The sequence below is a fragment of the Poecilia reticulata genome, chromosome 7, assembly GCF_904066995.2.
Source record: "Poecilia reticulata chromosome 7, P_reticulata-male-v2, whole genome shotgun sequence".
Taxonomy (NCBI): domain Eukaryota; kingdom Metazoa; phylum Chordata; class Actinopteri; order Cyprinodontiformes; family Poeciliidae; genus Poecilia; species Poecilia reticulata.
In genome coordinates this window covers 27,371,773-27,390,696 of record NC_088836.1, presented here as the reverse complement: position 1 = coordinate 27,390,696, position 18,924 = coordinate 27,371,773, and the positions used below count along the sequence as shown (strand labels likewise).

General features: G+C 40.4%; 1 protein-coding gene across 1 annotated transcript; it reads right to left on the bottom strand.

Annotated features, from left to right (window-relative positions):
- Positions 1–11,510: 11,510 nt before the first annotated feature.
- Positions 11,511–17,142, bottom strand: coq10a (coenzyme Q10A). Its single transcript, XM_008414459.3, has 5 exons — positions 16,529–17,142; positions 14,954–15,103; positions 14,050–14,242; positions 13,785–13,886; positions 11,511–12,872 (listed from the first exon to the last, which is right to left on the bottom strand). Exons 1-5 carry the CDS (start codon positions 16,663–16,665, stop codon positions 12,705–12,707), a joined length of 750 nt encoding a protein of 249 aa, XP_008412681.1. The 5' UTR covers positions 16,666–17,142; the 3' UTR covers positions 11,511–12,704.
- Positions 17,143–18,924: the final 1,782 nt, after the last annotated feature.

The window sequence follows — 18,924 nt, the reverse complement described above, 5'->3', positions numbered from 1 at the left end:
TTCATCCATTAATGCCTCTTAACTGACTAAAAATAAAAAAAACTGATACTTATAAATAAAAATCTAACAACCACCACTTTGCAGTTTTTCTTGAATAATTGTATTGACATTCCACAACAATTACATTAAAACTACTAATACTTTATTTTGTTTGATTTTCTCATCATTAGTTTGGAAAAATGGATGCCACTTAGCTTTTTATCACAGGTTATAGAACTGACTTTTGACAGCCAGAGCGTTAGGATTTTTGGACTACAATTTAGTTCAGCTTAGCATTTATGCTAATATTAAGCATCAGAACACTTTTCTTACTTATTAGCAACTTTTTGTATAGTGAATGGAGTAAGTAATAACAGACAACAGCTAGTGATGCCAAACATGATACTGATAGCAATCATGCTAAAATTATCATTTTAGCTAATTTCACCTCATGCATTAATTTTAACAAAATTAATGGTCCAAGTACAGCTTCATCAACATGTTTCTGACTCTCCACAGGTTTTTGACTACAAGTTAGCTCAGCTTAGCATTGATGCTAATGTTGAGCATCAGAACGCTTTTCTTGCTTATTACCAATGTTTCATGTACTGAATGGAGTAAGTAATGACAGACAACATGCTAGTGATGCTCCACATGCTACTGATAGCATTCATGCTATTATTAGCATTTTGGCTCAGTTTGGCTTATGCAACATACTAAATTGTACGAATACAGCTTGGTGAACATGCTTCTGACTACCCGCAGGTTATTGACTACATTGCAGCTTTCTTTAGCAATATTTGCTCAATTTTGCATCAGAACGCTATGTTAAAAATCCGACGGGCACACTTTGGCAGGCCCCGTAAAATTTCTGCAGGAATTTTCTAGTTATAGTTCATTTATTTTTCTTCCGTCACCGTTAATGCAGCCCGAACCGCTGCGTGCACGTTCAGCTTGATCCCGAGAAGTGAGCTATTGCTTTTAGTGGGACTCTGAGTTAAAATGACGACATAAATTGATAAAAACGAGAAAAATCGAGGCTGAGTGTCTCACAGAATCAGTAAACTTTCTCTCTGAAACACACTAACAGCACAGTGGATTTCTGACTCCAAAACTCTTTTAACTCCCCCTCACAGGCACAAATATTGGTCTAAAAGTCTGTCATGACATAGATACACATGCCTGCTCTCGTAAAATGTTTTCAAAATTTTGCTAGGGTTTATGGGTTTTTTGTCAGGGTCCTTGATACCGTCGCTGGGTGTCTCTCAAGTATAGAAACTCTGTCTCCAGCATACTGTCTGACAGAGAGAGACAGCCCAGGTGCAGATAATTAATTACCATAGCAACGGGGCCCAGAGAGAGGCAGTGAGTAGTTTCACAAACAGGCGCAGTGACAGGTCTCACAATGCATTATGGATAGAATACACATTTCCTGTGACTATTCATATTTTGCTTACATAAAATTATTATTTCTCTGAATCTTTGAGTGTGAATTAAAATCCTTAGTATGAAGGTTGAAAAATTTCGAGACATAAACAATTACCCACTGACTTTATTTATTTATTTTTTATTTCGGACCGTGAGTAAGAACCACATGTGCGAAGCTTATAGACGTCAGTTTTATTGTGCATCAGGTTTAGCAATTGTGTTGTAGTGAACCGGGTCAGTCTAAAACTATGGTGACGGACCTGGTAAAATCTTCAGTTGCTGCGCTTTGGTGATGAACCGTAACAGCACGGAAGTATTGCACATGTTCTCCTGGGTAAGTCCAACTGTGCAATCTATAGCCAGAGCGCATTTTTCTGTTAACTTTAAACATTTTCAACCCCAAAACATGACAGGCCACTGGATGGATGAGCCTAGTGCCCAACTACCAGGCTTGGCAAGTTTTCTAGGGGGAATTTTGAATTTATAATTTTTCGGAATTGGGCCCTGCCATGGCAGTGCATAGGCAGGCACCTATTGTTCTACACCTCAAAGTAACTGCTTCTTCCTAGTACCGTTAATGCGGCTCGTACCGCTGCATGTCCCCTTCACAATATGTGGCTCGATCCCATGAGGGGAGCAATTGCTTTTGTTGGCATTTCGACATAGTTAACACAAAACGAGCCAAATTCAACTCAAAACAAAAGTCTGACACAAAACAGTGCCACTCAAAATAGACGTAGACTTTTGTCTGCCCCTCAGAGCTGCTCTTTAGAACTACAGACATGGTGGAACATTCCGTTACTACCTTTTCCTTTTGCGTTTTATTTACCGTTGTCATAGCAACTGAACCATCGGGCCCTGGGAGGAAAAAGAGCGACGGCGGTTCTAGTTAGCTGAGGTATAAACCTACTGTGCAGGAGCTGAATTGCGATCTGTTTATATGTACAGATTGCTTAGTACACCGTCAGTTATCAGCTTTGAAATAAAATGGTTCTGGAAGTAAAAAGTATTATTGACATGTTTAGATTGTTTTTTCTTTACATGAGTCGAATCTGTTTAGCTATATTGTGTCTTTCTGTGAAAATGTTGGTGTACAGGGAACACCCCCCCCCCCCAAATATATTGCATATTTTTTATGCAGTAGCAGATGGGGGTTATTCTGAGACTTAAGTGTGTGACATAAGCTGTGCCTTCTTTGTATTAAAGGATCTAAAACTGTTTATTACAGGAATAAGTATATTGTCTAGAATGACAAAGAAAATAACGTGGACACAATGATTATTTTGAAGAAAGATCAGATATGGTGGTGTTTGGAAATGTTAACTATTTAACCAGAACAGATTCCAGGAGGATTAGTGAAGCACAGATTTGTTTCTGCCTCATCACTCCTACCTGTTCTAGACTTTTTACAGGAAAATCAACATCTGTTGCACCGACACCAGCCCTGATGTGTGTAACACATGCTACAATCTTTAATATGTTTTCTGGAGATGTTGGCATCAGGGCTGCTGCTATAAACTCATTGGATCTCTGAATAGTGCTGTTTAGGTTATATCATCTAGTGATGGAAAAAGCAACAAAAAAACTATTATGCTATGTACTTAAGATGGAATATATGCACGTATATTCATGACATGCCAAAGTAATTTATCCTCGGTGCAATTCCAGTACCGAAAAATTAACTTTATACCAGGTGAGTCTCTCACCTGAGAATGTGAACCTACTAGGCTGATTCTCTGCCTTCAAATAATTTTAATGCTCCTGTAGAAGATTCATAACTTAAAGGTTACAGGAACCTACAAGTCAACTTATAAGGAACAGGTCTGAAAAAACAGTCTGTGTGCTACACTCAAGAGAGAGATTCATTTGATGCATCAAAGAGTGATGTCATCACTGATGATGTCATGGTTACCATAGGAACAATGACATCATCAGTGTCATTGTTCTGATGACACTGATGTCATCAGAACTGATGTCAGAACTGACATCCATAAATCGCCGATTTATGGATGCGAAAACATAAATCGGGGCCCCTCCCCCCCAGACGGGGTTTTGACGCCCCCTCTGGTGCTGTCATACCCACTTTTTGCGCCACTGATAGGAACTAAACATTCTAATGGTGCATTCACACCAAACACGTTTTGAGCGTCAGGCAAGTCTGCTTTATATTCAAAGTCTATGTGAAGTATTGGATGCGCTGGACGTGTCAAACGCTCCGAACGGTTCAAATGGCGCCGCGCTAGACACTCGGAGAGCGGCACAACCGCCCTCGACGCGCCTCCACATAGAGTTTGAATGTAAACCAGATGCGCCTGACGGTCAAAATGTGTTTGGTGTGAACGCACCATTATATGTCCAGTGTCATATTAGGTCCACCATATTAGGACCAAAGTCTTGTCCTAATATGATGGATTCATTGATTGGGTCAGGGGTAATGTTTAGAGGTAAGATGTGAATTAAGGTTTAGTTAATGTTAGGAATAGACTAGTATTGGTTTGGGTTAGGGAAAATGTCTGGGTTAGGCAAAATCGCAGCTACTAAAATGAAAGGAAATCAATGCAAAGTTCTAATTTGGGTCGAAATAGTTTTGACCAGCCTGTATAGAATTTTGTTTTCTAAATCATTCTATAAATAATGATGATATAATGTTAGGTTGTTTTTCTGCCAATTGCATAGCTGCAGTACACTAGTAGTCTAATGTGTTGAATATGCTGAAACACATTCAACACATTAGAAACCAATCAGAACCAAAAGTTTGTCTTTTGGTTCTGATTGGTTGTTTCTGGACAGTAGCAGAGCCAAATGAATTTTCACAAATTCTCTGTTTCGTATTTTATTGTCAACTGTTTAACAAATATTAATCCATCATTAGATGATGGATGAATAAGGAACTTGGTAAACAGTTAAAATGATGATGATGAATGTTAAACAGTTTGAGGCTTTGCCATATTTGTTTGTGCAAAGCCTCAAATTTTCATAATGCAAAGTGTTAGCAAAACCTGGGCTTGGATAATGACCTAGGTTAGTACCAACTGGGTGTGGGTCGCTTTAAAGGCCGAGCCGGGCTTAGCTTCTTGACCTTCTTGCCAACGCCAACATGAAGACCCTCCATGCAACCAGTGGAGGTTGATTGCATGGATGTCTGTCTTTCCTCGGACCTCCATGTTTGTGCGAAGGTTTGGCTTTCCGTGGACTCCTCTGTTTGCAACCTGAGTGTGGGTCGGTGCAAAGGCTGAGCCAGGCTATGCATGGAGACCCCTCGTTGATTCAAGGTCTGTTCTTCTTCGGACCTCCCTGGTTGATTGGAGGTCCATCTTTCTTCAGACCTCCCTGGTTGATTGGAGGTCCATCTTTCCTCGGACCTCCCTGGTTGATTGGAGGTCTGTCTTTCTTCGGACCTCCCTGGTTGATTGGAGGTCCATCTTTCCTCGGACCTACTTTGTTGATTGGAGGCCCATCTTTCCTCAGACCTCTCTGGTTGATTCAAGGTCTGTCTTTCTTCGGACCTCCCTGGTTGATTGGAGGTTTGTCTTTCTTCGGACCTCCCTGGTTGATTGGAGGTCTGTCTATCCTTGGTCTCCTCTGTTTGTAGGGAGCCTTCTCTTTGCAGGGGGACCTGTGGTCTGGTGGAGACTCTAGGAATGTTGTTTTCTAAAGCAAGTTTCAACTCCACCTTCAGGTCCGCAACCTGACCCTGCAGAGCTTTCACCAACTCCTCCTGAGCCTTAAATTTGGAAGCTTGCTCAGAGTGACTTTTGAGCTGCTCCTCATATTTGAGTCTCACTTGGTATTCTTCCATCATTACTTCAATCAGACCTTTATTGTGGGAGGCGTATTTTACAGCCTCCCACTTGAAGTATTCCAGCTGTTGAAGAACTTTCTTGTCAGTTGTAACTTTGGTAGAGCAAGAAAGTTGTTCACTTTTGACTTGCAGGTGATGTTCTTTTTCCAGTTTTTGCAGTCTTTGAATCTCCTCCTGCTGGGATTTGACTTCAGCCTGACATGCAATCCTTCTGTCTCTTTCCTCGTGGAGTTCAGAATTCTTTCTCTGCAGTTCTGTTTTAAGATCGTCTACCTGCTTAGTCAAATCTTTGACGTGTTGGCTAATCTCTGCCACGTCTTCCACTGAGGGGGTGATCTTGAAGCCAGCAGAGGATGTTGTTTCCTGCTTGACTTCTAAAGATGTTGGACTCTCAAAGTTGCCGGAAGGACTTGATTCCCCCTGGATTTCTGATTCAACTTCCGGCTCAATGGGGCTGTCATCTTCAACAGGGAAAATGACAGCGTCGTAGTCGACTTGGATGTTGAGGTCTACAATGTCGACCCATGAAAGCTTAGCTGGAAAAGCTTCATGCTCGCAAACAATCTGTTGTTGCTTCATATTTGTATTCTAGTAACTTCTTGCTTCTCTGAACGTCGAACGTGCTCTGAAGAGTGATCTGTCGCGATAGAACTGTGGAGCAGATCAGAGAAAATCCTGTCTGCCAGCTACATTTAAGAGAGAGATTCCCTTGTGATATCATAGAGTGATGACATCACTGCCGATGTCATTGATACCATTGGAACTGAACATTCTATCCACCTTCATGAGAGGCTTACTGGGGAAACGATTATGGGTCTTACTTCTGGCAGCTAGTAAAAGTAGCAGTATTTCATTGTAATTTATAGGGATTTTGGCTAATCTATATTCATGATAGAAGTTACATCTCTTTTGTCGGTTAATACACTGTGCAGCAAGGCAGTATATTAACATTAGCACAAATATTAGCATTTCACTGCTCCCCATTAGCATTAGCCTTTTCCCTAAAATTAGCTTTTATCTATTTTTCTTATTTATTAGTCACACTTAGTATACTGAATGGAGGAAGAAAATGTAAAACAACATGCTAGTGACAGCATTTAGGCTAATGTTAGCAATGTGGCTCATTTTAACTTGTAAACTAATTTTAACATGCAGAATGGAGTAAGTCCATGTTACTGAACATGTTTATGACTCCGCATGCTATTGAGTACATTGCAGCTTACTTTATAGCATTGATGCTAATTTGTAGCATCAGATGGGCACACTTTGGCAGGCCCCATTTAAATTTCTTCAGAAATGTTCTAGTTTGAAAATGTTCTTGTGAACTTATGGCTCTAAATTAGTTTTATTTGGCTGGCCGGGGGGCAAAAATGGCTCATTGACAAAACTTTTTTTCTGAAGCAACATCAAGGAGCGAGGTGACTTTTACTCTCTTCTTGTAATTTATTTCCAAATAAATTCAGTTAATTTGGGTAAATTTTAAAATCTTGCAACTGTAATGCCCACTGTAATTAATCTTGAAATCTGATCCCCCTATGACTGGTTCTGTATACACTTTATTCAGATCTCCATCACTGTGATGATGGAAAGCAGAATGTACAAATGCCCACCACTCACATGAGCCGTTATTAATAACTGTCCCACATATCTTAACCCCACTCTGGTTTCTTGGTGGTCAGCTGAGTCTCTCTGCTATAAAGGAACCTCAGTCCTAAAAGGCACCCAGTTAAATATTTACTCTGCAGGTGGAGGAAAACTGGCCAGATGAAATGTTTTCAACAGAAATAATCACATTATTTCAGTCTGTTTTATGACCGTCCAGAGCTACTTGGTTATTTTGGGTCGTTCCAAAAAAATTTTATATTTAAAAAATTAAACTCATACAATGTATAAATATGTAAATTCATTCTAGTATTGATTTAAAGACTTTCTTTTATATTTCTTAAAGCAGAGGTGGGCAGGCTAGCAAAAAATGTCAACATATTTTTACTCGCGTAAAAGTAAAAAGTAGCCGAGACTTTAATCAGGCACAGACTGATCCAAACATCAAGCCTTTAATTTGTAAACATTTAAATATTTCAATTCAAAAATACTTTATTAATAACAAAGGGAACTAAAATAAAAATTAAAAGATTCAAATATAAAGTTATTTGGAAATTTGGGTATTTTAAAATATTAAATATGACAACAATTTGCATGAATAACAATTACAAAGTAGCAAAATTAGACAAAAAAAAAATTTACTCAGGTAAGAGTAATAACAGTCTAATAAATGTAAAAGTATAGAGTAGTAAAAATACTCGTAAACATACATTTTTCCCAGATTGTGTATGCAAAAATATATTGTGTTCTGGCAGTGGCACAAAAAATGGGTATGCAGTGTACGCAACGCATTGAGGCGCTGCACTAGAGGGGGCGCAAAAACAATGTGGGGATTTTTTTTGTTCTAGCCAGCATTTTATGTACTTAGCTGTTTGTGTATGAATTGATCAATAACAGAGGAACAGCACCGATTAGGCCCAACTCATCTGAAATGACAGCTCAAGCAAAATGTTCATGCAAAGACAAATTTAAGGAGCGTGAATTAGAGTATATCAGAGTACAGAACCATTTAATGAAGCAGCTTGATGAGACAGTCAGTCTTAATCACAAATTATTTGATATGATTAAACAACAGAATGATATGATAAAGAAAGTTCTCGCAGAGCGAAAACAATGCAAAAAGTCAATGGTTTCTGTTCAGGTTCAGACTTAGTCACAAGACACCTCAGAGGAGAAGCCAGTCAACCAGACCACAGCAACACAAACTGAGCTCTGTTTATTGCTGCAAAACCATCAGGATGGAGATCAGGATCAGCAGGCCAAGCTAACAGAAACCCTGAATAATGACAACATTTCTGAAGCAAATGATAAAGAGGAAGAAGTTTCTGTACCAGAAACAGTTGGGGATGAGACAGGCATTGAAAATTCCATCTATCCATCCATTTTCTTCCGCTTATCCGGGGTCGGGTCGCGGGGGCAGCAGCTTCAGAAGGGAGGCCCAGACTTCCCTCTCCCCAGCCACTTCTTCCAGCTCCTCCGGGGGAATCCCAAGGCGTTCCCAGGCCAGCCGAGAGACGTAATCCCTCCAGGGTGTTCTGGGTCTTCCCCGAGGCCTCCTCCAGGTGGGACGTGCCCGGAACACCTCACCAGGGAGGCGCCCAGGAGGCATCCTGACCAGATGCCCGAGCCACCTCAACTGGCTCCTCTCGACGTGGAGGAGCAGCGGCTCTACTCTGAGTCCCTCCCGGATGACCGAGCTTCTCACCCTATCTCTAAGGGAGAGCCCAGCCACCCTGCGGAGGAAACCCATTTCGGCCGCTTGTACCGGTGATCTCGTTCTTTGGGTCATGACCCAAAGCTCATGACCATAGATGAGGGTGGGAACGTAGATCAACCGGTAAATCGAGAGCTTTGCTTTTTGGCTCAGCTCTCTCTTCACCACGATGGACCAGTACAGCGCCCGCTTCACAGTAGACGCTGCCCCAATCCGCTTGTTGATTTCCTGCTCCCTTCTTCCCTCATTCGTGAACAAGATCCCCAGATACTTAAACTCCTCCACTTGAGGCAGGATGACCCCCCTGACCCGGAGGGACACGGTCGAACGCCTTCTCCAAGTCCACAAAACACATGTAGACTGGTTGGGCGAACTCCCATGCACCCTCCAGGACCCTGCTGAGGGTCCTGGTCCAGTGTTCCACGACCAGGACGAAAACCACACTGCTCTTCCTGAATCCAAGGTTCGACTATCCGACGGACCCTCCTCTCCAGGACCCCTGAATAGACCTTACCAGGGAGGCTTAAGAGCGTGATCCCCCTGTAATTGGAGCACACCCTCCGGTCCCCCTTTTTAAACAGGGGGACCACCACCCCAGTCTGCCAGTCCAGGGGAACTGCCCCCGATGTCCATGCGATATTGCAGAGTCGCGTAAGCCAACACAACCCCGCAACATCCAGAGCCTTAAGGAACTCCGGGCAGATCTCATCCACCCCCGGGGTACTGCCACCGAGGAGCTTTTTGACCACCTCGGCGACCTCGTCCCCAGAGATTGGAGAGCCCAACCAGAGTCCCATGCTCAGCTTCCTCAACAGAAGGCATGTTGGTGGGATTGAGGAGGTCTTCGAAGTATTCCGCCCACTGGCCCACAACATCCCGAGTTGAGGTCAGCAGCGCACCATCCCCACTATAAACAGTGTTGGTGCTGCACTGCTTCCCCCTCCTGAGACGCCGGATGGTGGACCAGAATCGCCTCGAAGCTGTACGGAAGTCTGTCTCCATGGCCTCTCCAAACTCCTCCCACGCCCGAGTTTTTGCCTCAGCGACAACCTGAGCCGCATGCTGTTTCGCCCGCCGGTACCCATCAGCTGCTTCTGGAGGTCTCACAAACAACAGTCAGAACCCGTCCCCCCACCCGTAGGCGGAGGGAGGCTACCCTCTCGTTCACCGGGGTGAACCCCAACGTACAGGCGCCCAAATGGGGGGCAACAAGTATGCCCACTCCAGCCCGGCGCCTCTCACTGTGGGCAACTCCAGAGTGGAAGTACGTCCAGCCCCTCTCAAGGAGACTGGTTCCAGAACCAGAGCCATGTGTCGAGGTGAGGCCGACTATTTCTAGTCAGAACCTCTCAGCCTCGCACACTAGCTCCGGTTCCTTCCCCACCAGAGAGGTGACGTTCCACGTCCCAAGAGCCAGCTTCTGCAGCCGAGGATCAGACCGCCAGGGTCCCCTCCCTCGGCTGCCGCCCATAGCACAATGCACCCGACCGCTTTGGCCCCTCGGACAGGTGGTGAGCCCATCGGAAGGGGGACCCACGTCTCCTCTTCGGGCTGAGCCCAGCCGGGCTCCGTGGGTAAAAGCCCGGCCACCAGGCGCTCGCCATCGTGCCCCACCTCCAGGCCTGGCTCCAGATTGGGGCCCCGGTGACCCGCGTCCGGGCGAGGGAAAACGAAGTCCAAAGTTTGTGTTCATCATAAGGGGTCTTTGGACAAAAGGTCCTCATTGCTAAATAATTTTGTTGCTTGAGGGATCTGTCCAAAGATGTTACTGGAAAGAAATGGCGCACAATCCATAAGAACCAGTGCAGCCTTCAAATTATTGTGATCTCATCTATGATTGTGATACATTAGTTCATGGCGTCCGTGCAGTCTAAAAAAGTCTTAATCTAAATTTAAATTAATTTTAAAACTATGTTGATCACTCCCAAGTTGGGATCTCGTCTTGACGGGACACCTTAACCTCGTTTATTCTATGTAATTTTTTTCCCGCCGGACTTTTCTGTCTGGCAAAAGCTCGAGTCGCACTCCAGACGTCGGTCGAGGCTACCGCTAGCTAGCTAGTTTGGGTCTATTATGGGGAAGTGCAATTCTATCGCCAGTTGGATGGACGAAGTTCGTAAATTTCTGTGGTAGATCTTAAATTTAATTAAGAATTGTCTTAAAAAGTCTTAAATTTGAGTTAAACCTACAAAAACCCTGTGAGTAACAATTGTGTCGCTAATTTTCTTGAGCCACTCTTGAACTGAAAAAAGCACTCTTGAAAAAAGCATCTTACTGGGGCTAAAGAGAAAAAAGGACTGACCAGACACTGTTGTGAAAAATCTGTTTCCTGCAGAACGGCTCCTTATCAATTATTGACTGCAATCATAGTATATTAGGGCTGCAGCTAGCAATTATTTTAGTATTTGAATATTCAATGTATTATTCTGACGATTAATCAAGTAATCGGATAAAAAACTTTTTTTTTCCATTTCACCACTTCAGCATTTTGTGTTCAATATTTAACAACGCAAATAAAAATACAAATATAACAGTTCAATTTTTAGAAAATTAAAAATAGTATTGCCTAAAATGCAATAATAGAACTTTGTTAGTGTATGCCACTAACAACAAAAGTATATAATTCTTGACTATACATTGTGGAAATCTATTTTTTTATTAGTGATGTTATTTTTATTTTACAAAATTTGAACCAGGACCAAGCTAAAACTGCCACTTCATAAGTTTGGGACAAAACATATTTAATTTTTTTAAATCTTAAATGTATATATAATTTTTTGTTTGAGTTTGTATACTCCAGTCAATGATTTTTCAGTTACCAAATTAGTTGATTATCGCAAATATTTTTGCCCTACAGTGTATGGAGACTTTTCAACAGGCTGACATGTTTGTATACTTCAGTGCAAATTTAGTAAATTGCTTTTTTGTTAATCAGCTTCATTCATCAGAACACCAAAAATAAGCATTTGAATCACAGGCGATAAATGGTTTTGCAGCGTTTTATTCTACAGCTCACCAGCATGTTTCAAAATAAGAAGATGAAATAAAATATCATGGTCCTAATCACCTCCAGAAGATGGACAAAATACAGTTGTCTAACGAGGGAAACAACATTTTCTGTCTGTGCAACATTTCATTTTTAGCGTCATTTTACTTCAATTTAAAAAAAAAAAAAAGCACCACAAGATGTGATCACGTGAAATGGCATTTTAATTTTCCATCCTTTAACTTTTATATGATTCTATAAAATAAAATTTGGCAAATATAGTTGAAGTTTTCCTTTTAAAAATTGTTCTCTCATTAGCACTTTTACAGTACACTCCAGCATTTCTACGACTTCATTCAGTTATTCTGTGCAAAGTTTGACTCCCACCATCTTAAACTGTTGTTTTGTACAGCAGTACTTTTAAATAAGGCATAATATAAAATAAGAGGCGAAGTCCTGATACAATCCTCACAGCACAGCAGCTAGGCGAAAGCGAATTTTCCCCAACCCGTTTAATTGTGGCAGCAGTCGGCTACTAATGAAGCATATTTCACTTTAATACTGTTACAGTGACGACGCATGATGTCCCCAAAACATGGCACCTTTAATACGTCCTCCCAAAAAAAACAAACATCTACTGCAAAATAAATTAAAAACATAATAATTTGAAGCCACAGCACTACTTTCTGATAAATATATTGAAATTTCCATTTGCAGGAGGGACAAATGGCAAAAGTAAAGGCAAAGAAAAATGTGCTTTCATAGAATATAGTGTGATCAGCTGAGGTTTTCATGATGTGTCCAGTTTCCTCAGATCATTGGGGCGCATGAAACTTAAGCACAGATGAGGTACACAGGAAGAAGAAAAAAGAAAAAAGGGTGTCGTTTTAAATTAAAAGTCAATGTTACACTGGTAACATGTTGTTTTAATGATTTACTGTTAACATAAATACAGCTGTAACTGCATGAAGCTAGTGCAATGGTGGGTTCTGCTCAACAAAAACTAAGCCGGAGGTAGACGGAGAGCTGACAGACCGAAGGAGAGAAAACTTGAGGTGGGATTTATGGGTCCATTGCGGCTGCAGTGTCTATACAGGTGAACGCAGGGCGGGTCATGCGGGTCAGAGTGCAAAGGGGTTGAACGTCGGTGTGGTTTAAGGCCGAATGAGGAAGGACGCGCGCGGCCGCCGACATCACGTCTGATGCACTTCGTGAAACATCAGCTCTCGTGGGATTCGAGTCTCTGGGCCGTACATCTTACAGGCTCGCCGCTCGAACGCGGCGACGTTCTGCTTTACGACTTCGTCGAAGAACATGGTGGCTAGCTGGGAGTGTAGCAAGGACCGAAACTCAAAAGATATCTGGGAAAGAAGAAGAAGAGTTAGACACCGCATTATAGAGATAATGCCTCGTTTTGTTTCACCAAGTGATAAAATGTTTCAAACTGAAGTTATAAAGATGCAAAACTCTCTCTGAGGCTGTCATACAAATCTTTACCTCATTTCACTTTGATGCAACCTTTATTCCAATTGTTCTGTTCTATGATAAACCAGTCATCTACTTTTTCCCAACAGGATTCCCTTAAACTGTATAACATGCAACAAGTGGGATCTACTGCTCTAAGAAACAGGTTTCATTTTATTTATTTTTCTATTCATTTTTATACAGTACAGGAGCATCACTGTAAAATAGGACACCATCAAAACGTTGATTTATTTCACTAATTTGAATCAAAAAGTGAAACTTATGGCTTCATTGCACACACACACTGACATTTAAGTATTTCTGTTCATTTGGATGGTTACGTCTCAAAATAAAAACTCAAAATTCAGTTTCTAGGAAAATTTTAAATTACATTTTTCTTATAAGAATAAAGTTGAAACATTAGAAGTAGCAATTTTACGAGAACCAGACAGACGACTTTTTTCTTGTAATTTTAAAGACGTTCTTCTGGTAAAACTGCATCTTTATTCAGCTAGTATTATGACTATAATTAAACAAAGACTTTCGTAGCCTGGCCCTAATTCTCTGGTGTACAACTCAGAAGGAATTATTAATATTAAAGCAGCATTTTGAAAATATTGTCATTTGAAATTTCCTTTTTAGAAAAGGATTAAAATCACAAATCAGATCTGGTATGAAAAAATAAATCTGCACTAATTACATAGGATAAAGCAGCTGCTAAACCATTTCCCCACATTTATAATAAAAAAATCTTTCTGACCAACTTTGGGAAAGAAGATAGTGAAGCATTTTTTACAGTGAATACCTACAGAAAAGTCTACAGTGCAGGTGCGAGGGTAACCGGGAATGCCAGGACTAAAGCGCCATATCGTCTCCAAGTGATTGAACAGTTTTCCATCTGTACACACAGCCTGAAGCAAGACAAAAACATTAGAAATACCATGAAGTACAGCTAAACGATGCAAGAGTTTGTAGTGACGTTTTAACTTCTTATCACATTTTAGCAGACAGACAAACCGGCATCAATGCGTGTTAGATTAAATATTTCACGCTACTCCACCAGTGAATCCTTACTTTGACTAGATGAGGTCTGACACTAGTGATCATGGACGTGTATCTCTCCACCACGGGGGGGAATCCCACTTCCAGCTGGGCTTTCGAGTGACCTGCCCTCTTCATGATGGTCTGGGACTTCTTACACCAAGGCACAAAGTGCTTGTAGTCGTCGACGTTGGCCACCACATCATACATTTCCTGCATGGAAAAACTATGAAAGAAATAATTATAGGGTTAAGAAGTGATATTTTCTTAAGCTCAAAGCTTTTATGAGCAGCTTTGAGCTTTTATTAAATGTTTTTAATTAAGTTTTTTCATGTTGTTACAGTAAAACAAGGTAATCTGAAAAGATCGCTCTCCCTCAACTCCTCCTTGTGCTGCTATTTCCACAGTAACAACTTCCTCACTGAAGAGTGTTGTGGTTAGCACAAACCAACAATAACAGTCACTCACTTCACCTCTGCTTTTAAGGGCATTTGCAATGTGAAGCATTCAATGATTGGCAAACCTCCACTAACTGGTTAACGCGATAAAAGCAGAGTTAATTTTACACTTAGTGCTGTGGCATTTTTGTGAAGTTTGAAAACGTTTAAGCGCATTTAGCTTCACCCAAAATAATTCTTCCAGATAAATTCTACAGCACTAATTTATTTGCCCGTTTAGTAAACAACCAATCAGAGCTAGGAGGAGGGACGTAACGCTGTCAATCAACCCTGTGAACGTGTTAATGGCGGAGGAACAAGTCACAGTTTCTGGTCAACACTGGGAGAAGCAGAGGTGTTAAATTTTTATCTGTCTCATTCTATACTGTCACAAAAGAGTGACAGTTTAAACAAATATAGAAAAAATATATAATTTTTAAAAATAAAAGTTAAATACTGCAGCTTTAAGCAATAAATAATAGGTCATACTGAAATATTACCCAAGTATTCGACGCTCTGAGTACTCCTTCCTTTTGTTGGTGAGGCTGATGAAGTTTCTGCTCTGGGGGACAGTCGTCATCGTGTCCCACTCTTGAAGGCAAAGCACCTTGGGACTTCTCGTCATCAAAATGCCACATGAAGACAGGTGTCTACAAGGTGAAAGCAGATGGGTATACAAACCAACCAAACAGCTCTCCTGTGTTCTAGTTTCCAGCTATTGAGGTTGGCCATAATGGTATAAAAGGTCAGGGTTGGGAGAATGCTGGCATTTTCTGGGTTTGGTGTTTACATGTAGAGAAACTGGAGGATTCTTTGCCATCCTTTGAAATCTGATTGATTGACAGGACAGTTACTCTCATGTGTTTCACACCTGAACTGTCCACACAGAAACACTCAGTCGGATCAGTGACATATTTTAAGTCAAATACCGGGCTAATTTATATCCTATGAGAAATTATGACCAATGATCAAAAAAAAAATAACAGTAAAAGAGATCCTTCTGGTAAACCTTAATCGAAGTCTGATAATCCAACTGGCTTTTATTAGACTACAGAAATCAACTGGCGACAGTTTGAACAACACGTCTGGCGAGAAAAAGTTAGCCATTGGCACAATAGGTGAGGTGTTTAAAACTGAAATTAGAGGAAGCACAAAGATTCAAGAAGCTATTCAAACACCTATGAGAGAGAGCAACAATTATCAGATAACAGGAAGGCTTATTTAAATAGAGCAAAGTTTCGGTTTTATCAATTTGAGCTTTTTACCCACCGCCAAGGAATACGTTGCATAGCAGCCTTATGGAAATCTCTAAATTAATATGATTATCTATATTCTGCAGTGTGGTCTCTTTAATTATGTAAAATGATATAATCATTTTATATTAATATTTCTGATACACTGAATAAAATTGTCTGCTTCAAATACTAATGGGAGGAGGGATAGAAAAGACAATGTTTATTACTTTTTTATACCTTAATATAGTTCCTAGAGAGAAATCTAAACTGGTTCAAATTGTTATTAGTAGGTCAAAGGTTTAGAAAAAAATGGATTAAAAAAAAGTCATAAAATTCAAATTTGATCATTTATACTCCAAGTAGATTAATGGAATTTTCATAAATTCTGATGTAAACAAGATATTTGGCCAATTAGATGCACTTGACCTATTTTTTTAGTGGCTCTGACGTTAAAGGTCACAATGAGGATACATTGTAATTGAGTAAATTAAAGATTAACGAACCTGGTAATTAATAAAAAAAATAGCTGAATAGTTTCAGTCACATACATAACAAAAAGTTAACTGATTTAAGATGTCAACACATGATTAAAGTTTCAATAGCAAACTGGAAACAATATCTTGATTTTAGGACATTGTTTCGTTTGAAAGTGACCTTTACAAGTCAAAAACGTTTATTTTAACCCTTTGAAAAAGGCAGAACAATCGCTGAAAATATTATTGTAGACTCCAGATGTTACAATATTATAATATTAGTCAAACCGGATTAGCCAGTAGGGTCAGTATAAAACATTGGTAACAAATATTTAAACATGACTAAAAATCCAGCAGGATTTCTTACCTGATGTTTTGTCTCAAACATCCTCTTTGTAAAGCCGAACGACAGGAGCGAGGGGAGCCCACAGTGGCGATCTGGAGAAAGTCACTGAACGTCCGCACACCCATGGGTAACCTCCGGGCACCGGCTGTGGCTGCCATCAGATCAGCCACTCTCCGTCCGAACAACGATGATCCTGGCGCTGAGAAGCCGAGCTCCGGGCAGGTTCAGGTCCAAACAGAAACGGAGAGAATCAAAGTTCCGGTCCGCAGTCTCCTACGTCAGAGCGGTTAACTACACTGACAACCAACTGCCCGCGTCCCCGGCCACTTTTCAAAGCTCCCAACCGAACTGCGGCTACAAACGACGGTAGTCGGCTAACGATGGCTAACGAGGTTTCATAACAGCCCCGATAAAACGCGACGTGAGGCCGCGTTGCCGTCCTTTTTCACTTTCACTTACACACACATCACCCTGTGTCTGCGGCACAAAATCTGCACTAAATTCAGATCCTTTCATCGGCTTCCGACTTGATATAAATGTTTTTGTTGTTAAAATACGTCCAGCTGCTGACGACCTTCTGCTGCTAAATAAAACGCCGGTGACGGGACAAACTGTTCCGTACTTCAGCAAGTAGGTAGGGGTAAGCCAACGGTCCATGGAAAATATGCTGCCACCTACTGGACAGGGGGTGAAAACCCAGGGACATTTATTCCAAGTCAGGTCAATGTTTAGCTTTTTGCAGAACCAGAATCAATATATTCAGTCTAAATATATTCGGTCTAAATATAGACATGTGAATGCTTTAGAATATACATTTTAAAGCATTAAAAAAAATTCTACTCAAATGCATTGTTTTATTTGCTTGGATGTATCAAAAAACAACAACATTGGAATAATTGTCTGCTTTGTGATGGATGTTTTTTTTTTGTTTTTTTTTTTTACTTAATAATTAAATTTATTTATCCTTTTCTAAATGGTATGGACCTCTTTTTATCTTAAAATGGGATGCTGTACATGCAATACATAACCCTCTTTCCTGTCAAACTACTTTCAAATAAAGGCCACTAGAGCCAACAAAACCTTTAAAAAAAACTTTTTGTCTCGAAATAAAAACTTTCACTTATTTTACTATGAGGACATATTTTGTTTCCGGAGCATTTTCATAGAACATTCCTTCCAGCAGAAGTTAGACTCTGTTGAGAGTTTACATACCTGCTAACTGTTCACATTTTGTAAATAGTCTGCTGTTGTTTTTAAGCACAAATATACCTACATATTTTGTCATTTACAGGTTATTTCTATTCTATACTAGTTAAATTTACATGTGATAAAATAGTTAATTGTCCTGCTTTTTTGGTAGATTGCTAAACTTGTCTTATTTATATAATTATTATGTGTTTTTACTTGTTTGTGTTACTTAAACCAGTTTTTGTTTTTGTACACATTTTCACATATAATTTGTGGTATTTTATGTTATGTTACAATACTTTAACTCCATGCAATTGGAAAGAGGCTAATTAAATGAAAAAAAGATTGATATAAATGTAATGTTGATACGCAATTCTACGACAGTTAGTGAGCAAGAAGCTGTAAGGATAAAATCTTAAACACATATTGAATAAATACATATTAAAGTTTGTTTTCTTACTAAGTCAGCTCAAGACAGACATAATAAACTGCAAGTCACAGCCATGGCTGCAGAGGAGCAGGAACTCAATAAAGACAAGAGTCAAAAGTATTTAGTAAAAAAACTACATAATTACTGAGTAACTGCTTGATTATAACTCCTGATTTAATATTTAAAAACAGCACAATTGAGCAGACAAATATATAAAGCTATGTCCAAATTCTTACCCATCCGTCCGTCCGTCCGTCCATCCATCCATCCATCCATCCATCCATCCATCCATCCATCCATCCATCCATCCATCCATCCATCCATCCATCCATCCATCCATCCAACCAACCAACCAACCAACCAACCAACCAACCAACCAACCAACCAACCATTTTCTTGCACCCTTGTCCCTTAGTGGGGTCGGGAGGGTTGCTGGTGCCTATCTCCAGCTGACGTTCTGGGCGAGAAGCGGGGTCACCCTGGACAGGTCGCCAGTCTGTCGCAGCAAATTCTTATACAACTACATTTTAAAAATGCAATTAAACGACTATTACAAAATAAGAATAAAACAGTTTCAACATATACTTTCATTTATCTCCAAATGGCACAAAATAAAAAACAGAAAATAGCACTTGGACAATGAAGTTGTTTACAAACCAGAAGTCTTACTGTGACATAAATTGTAGGTTTTTGTGTCTTTTAATAAAAACCTGTTCTATCTTGTGAATTGTATAGTAAGGTGCTTTGGTTTTTCTGCTTGCATGCTGTCGGAAAAAGGATGGAAATTAGTTATTGTGCT

Bases quoted from the DNA above. Each gene is read 5' to 3' on its own strand.
- coq10a (XM_008414459.3), bottom strand. From the start codon at position 16,665: ATGGCAGCCACAGCCGGTGCCCGGAGGTTACCCATGGGTGTGCGGACG. The intron at 15,104-16,528 runs GTAAGAAATCCT...TTCACCTTGTAG, and splicing joins TGTTTGAGACAAAACATCAG to ACACCTGTCTTCATGTGGCA. The intron at 12,873-13,784 runs GTAGGTATTCAC...CTTCTTTCCCAG, and splicing joins CCTGCACTGTAGACTTTTCT to ATATCTTTTGAGTTTCGGTC.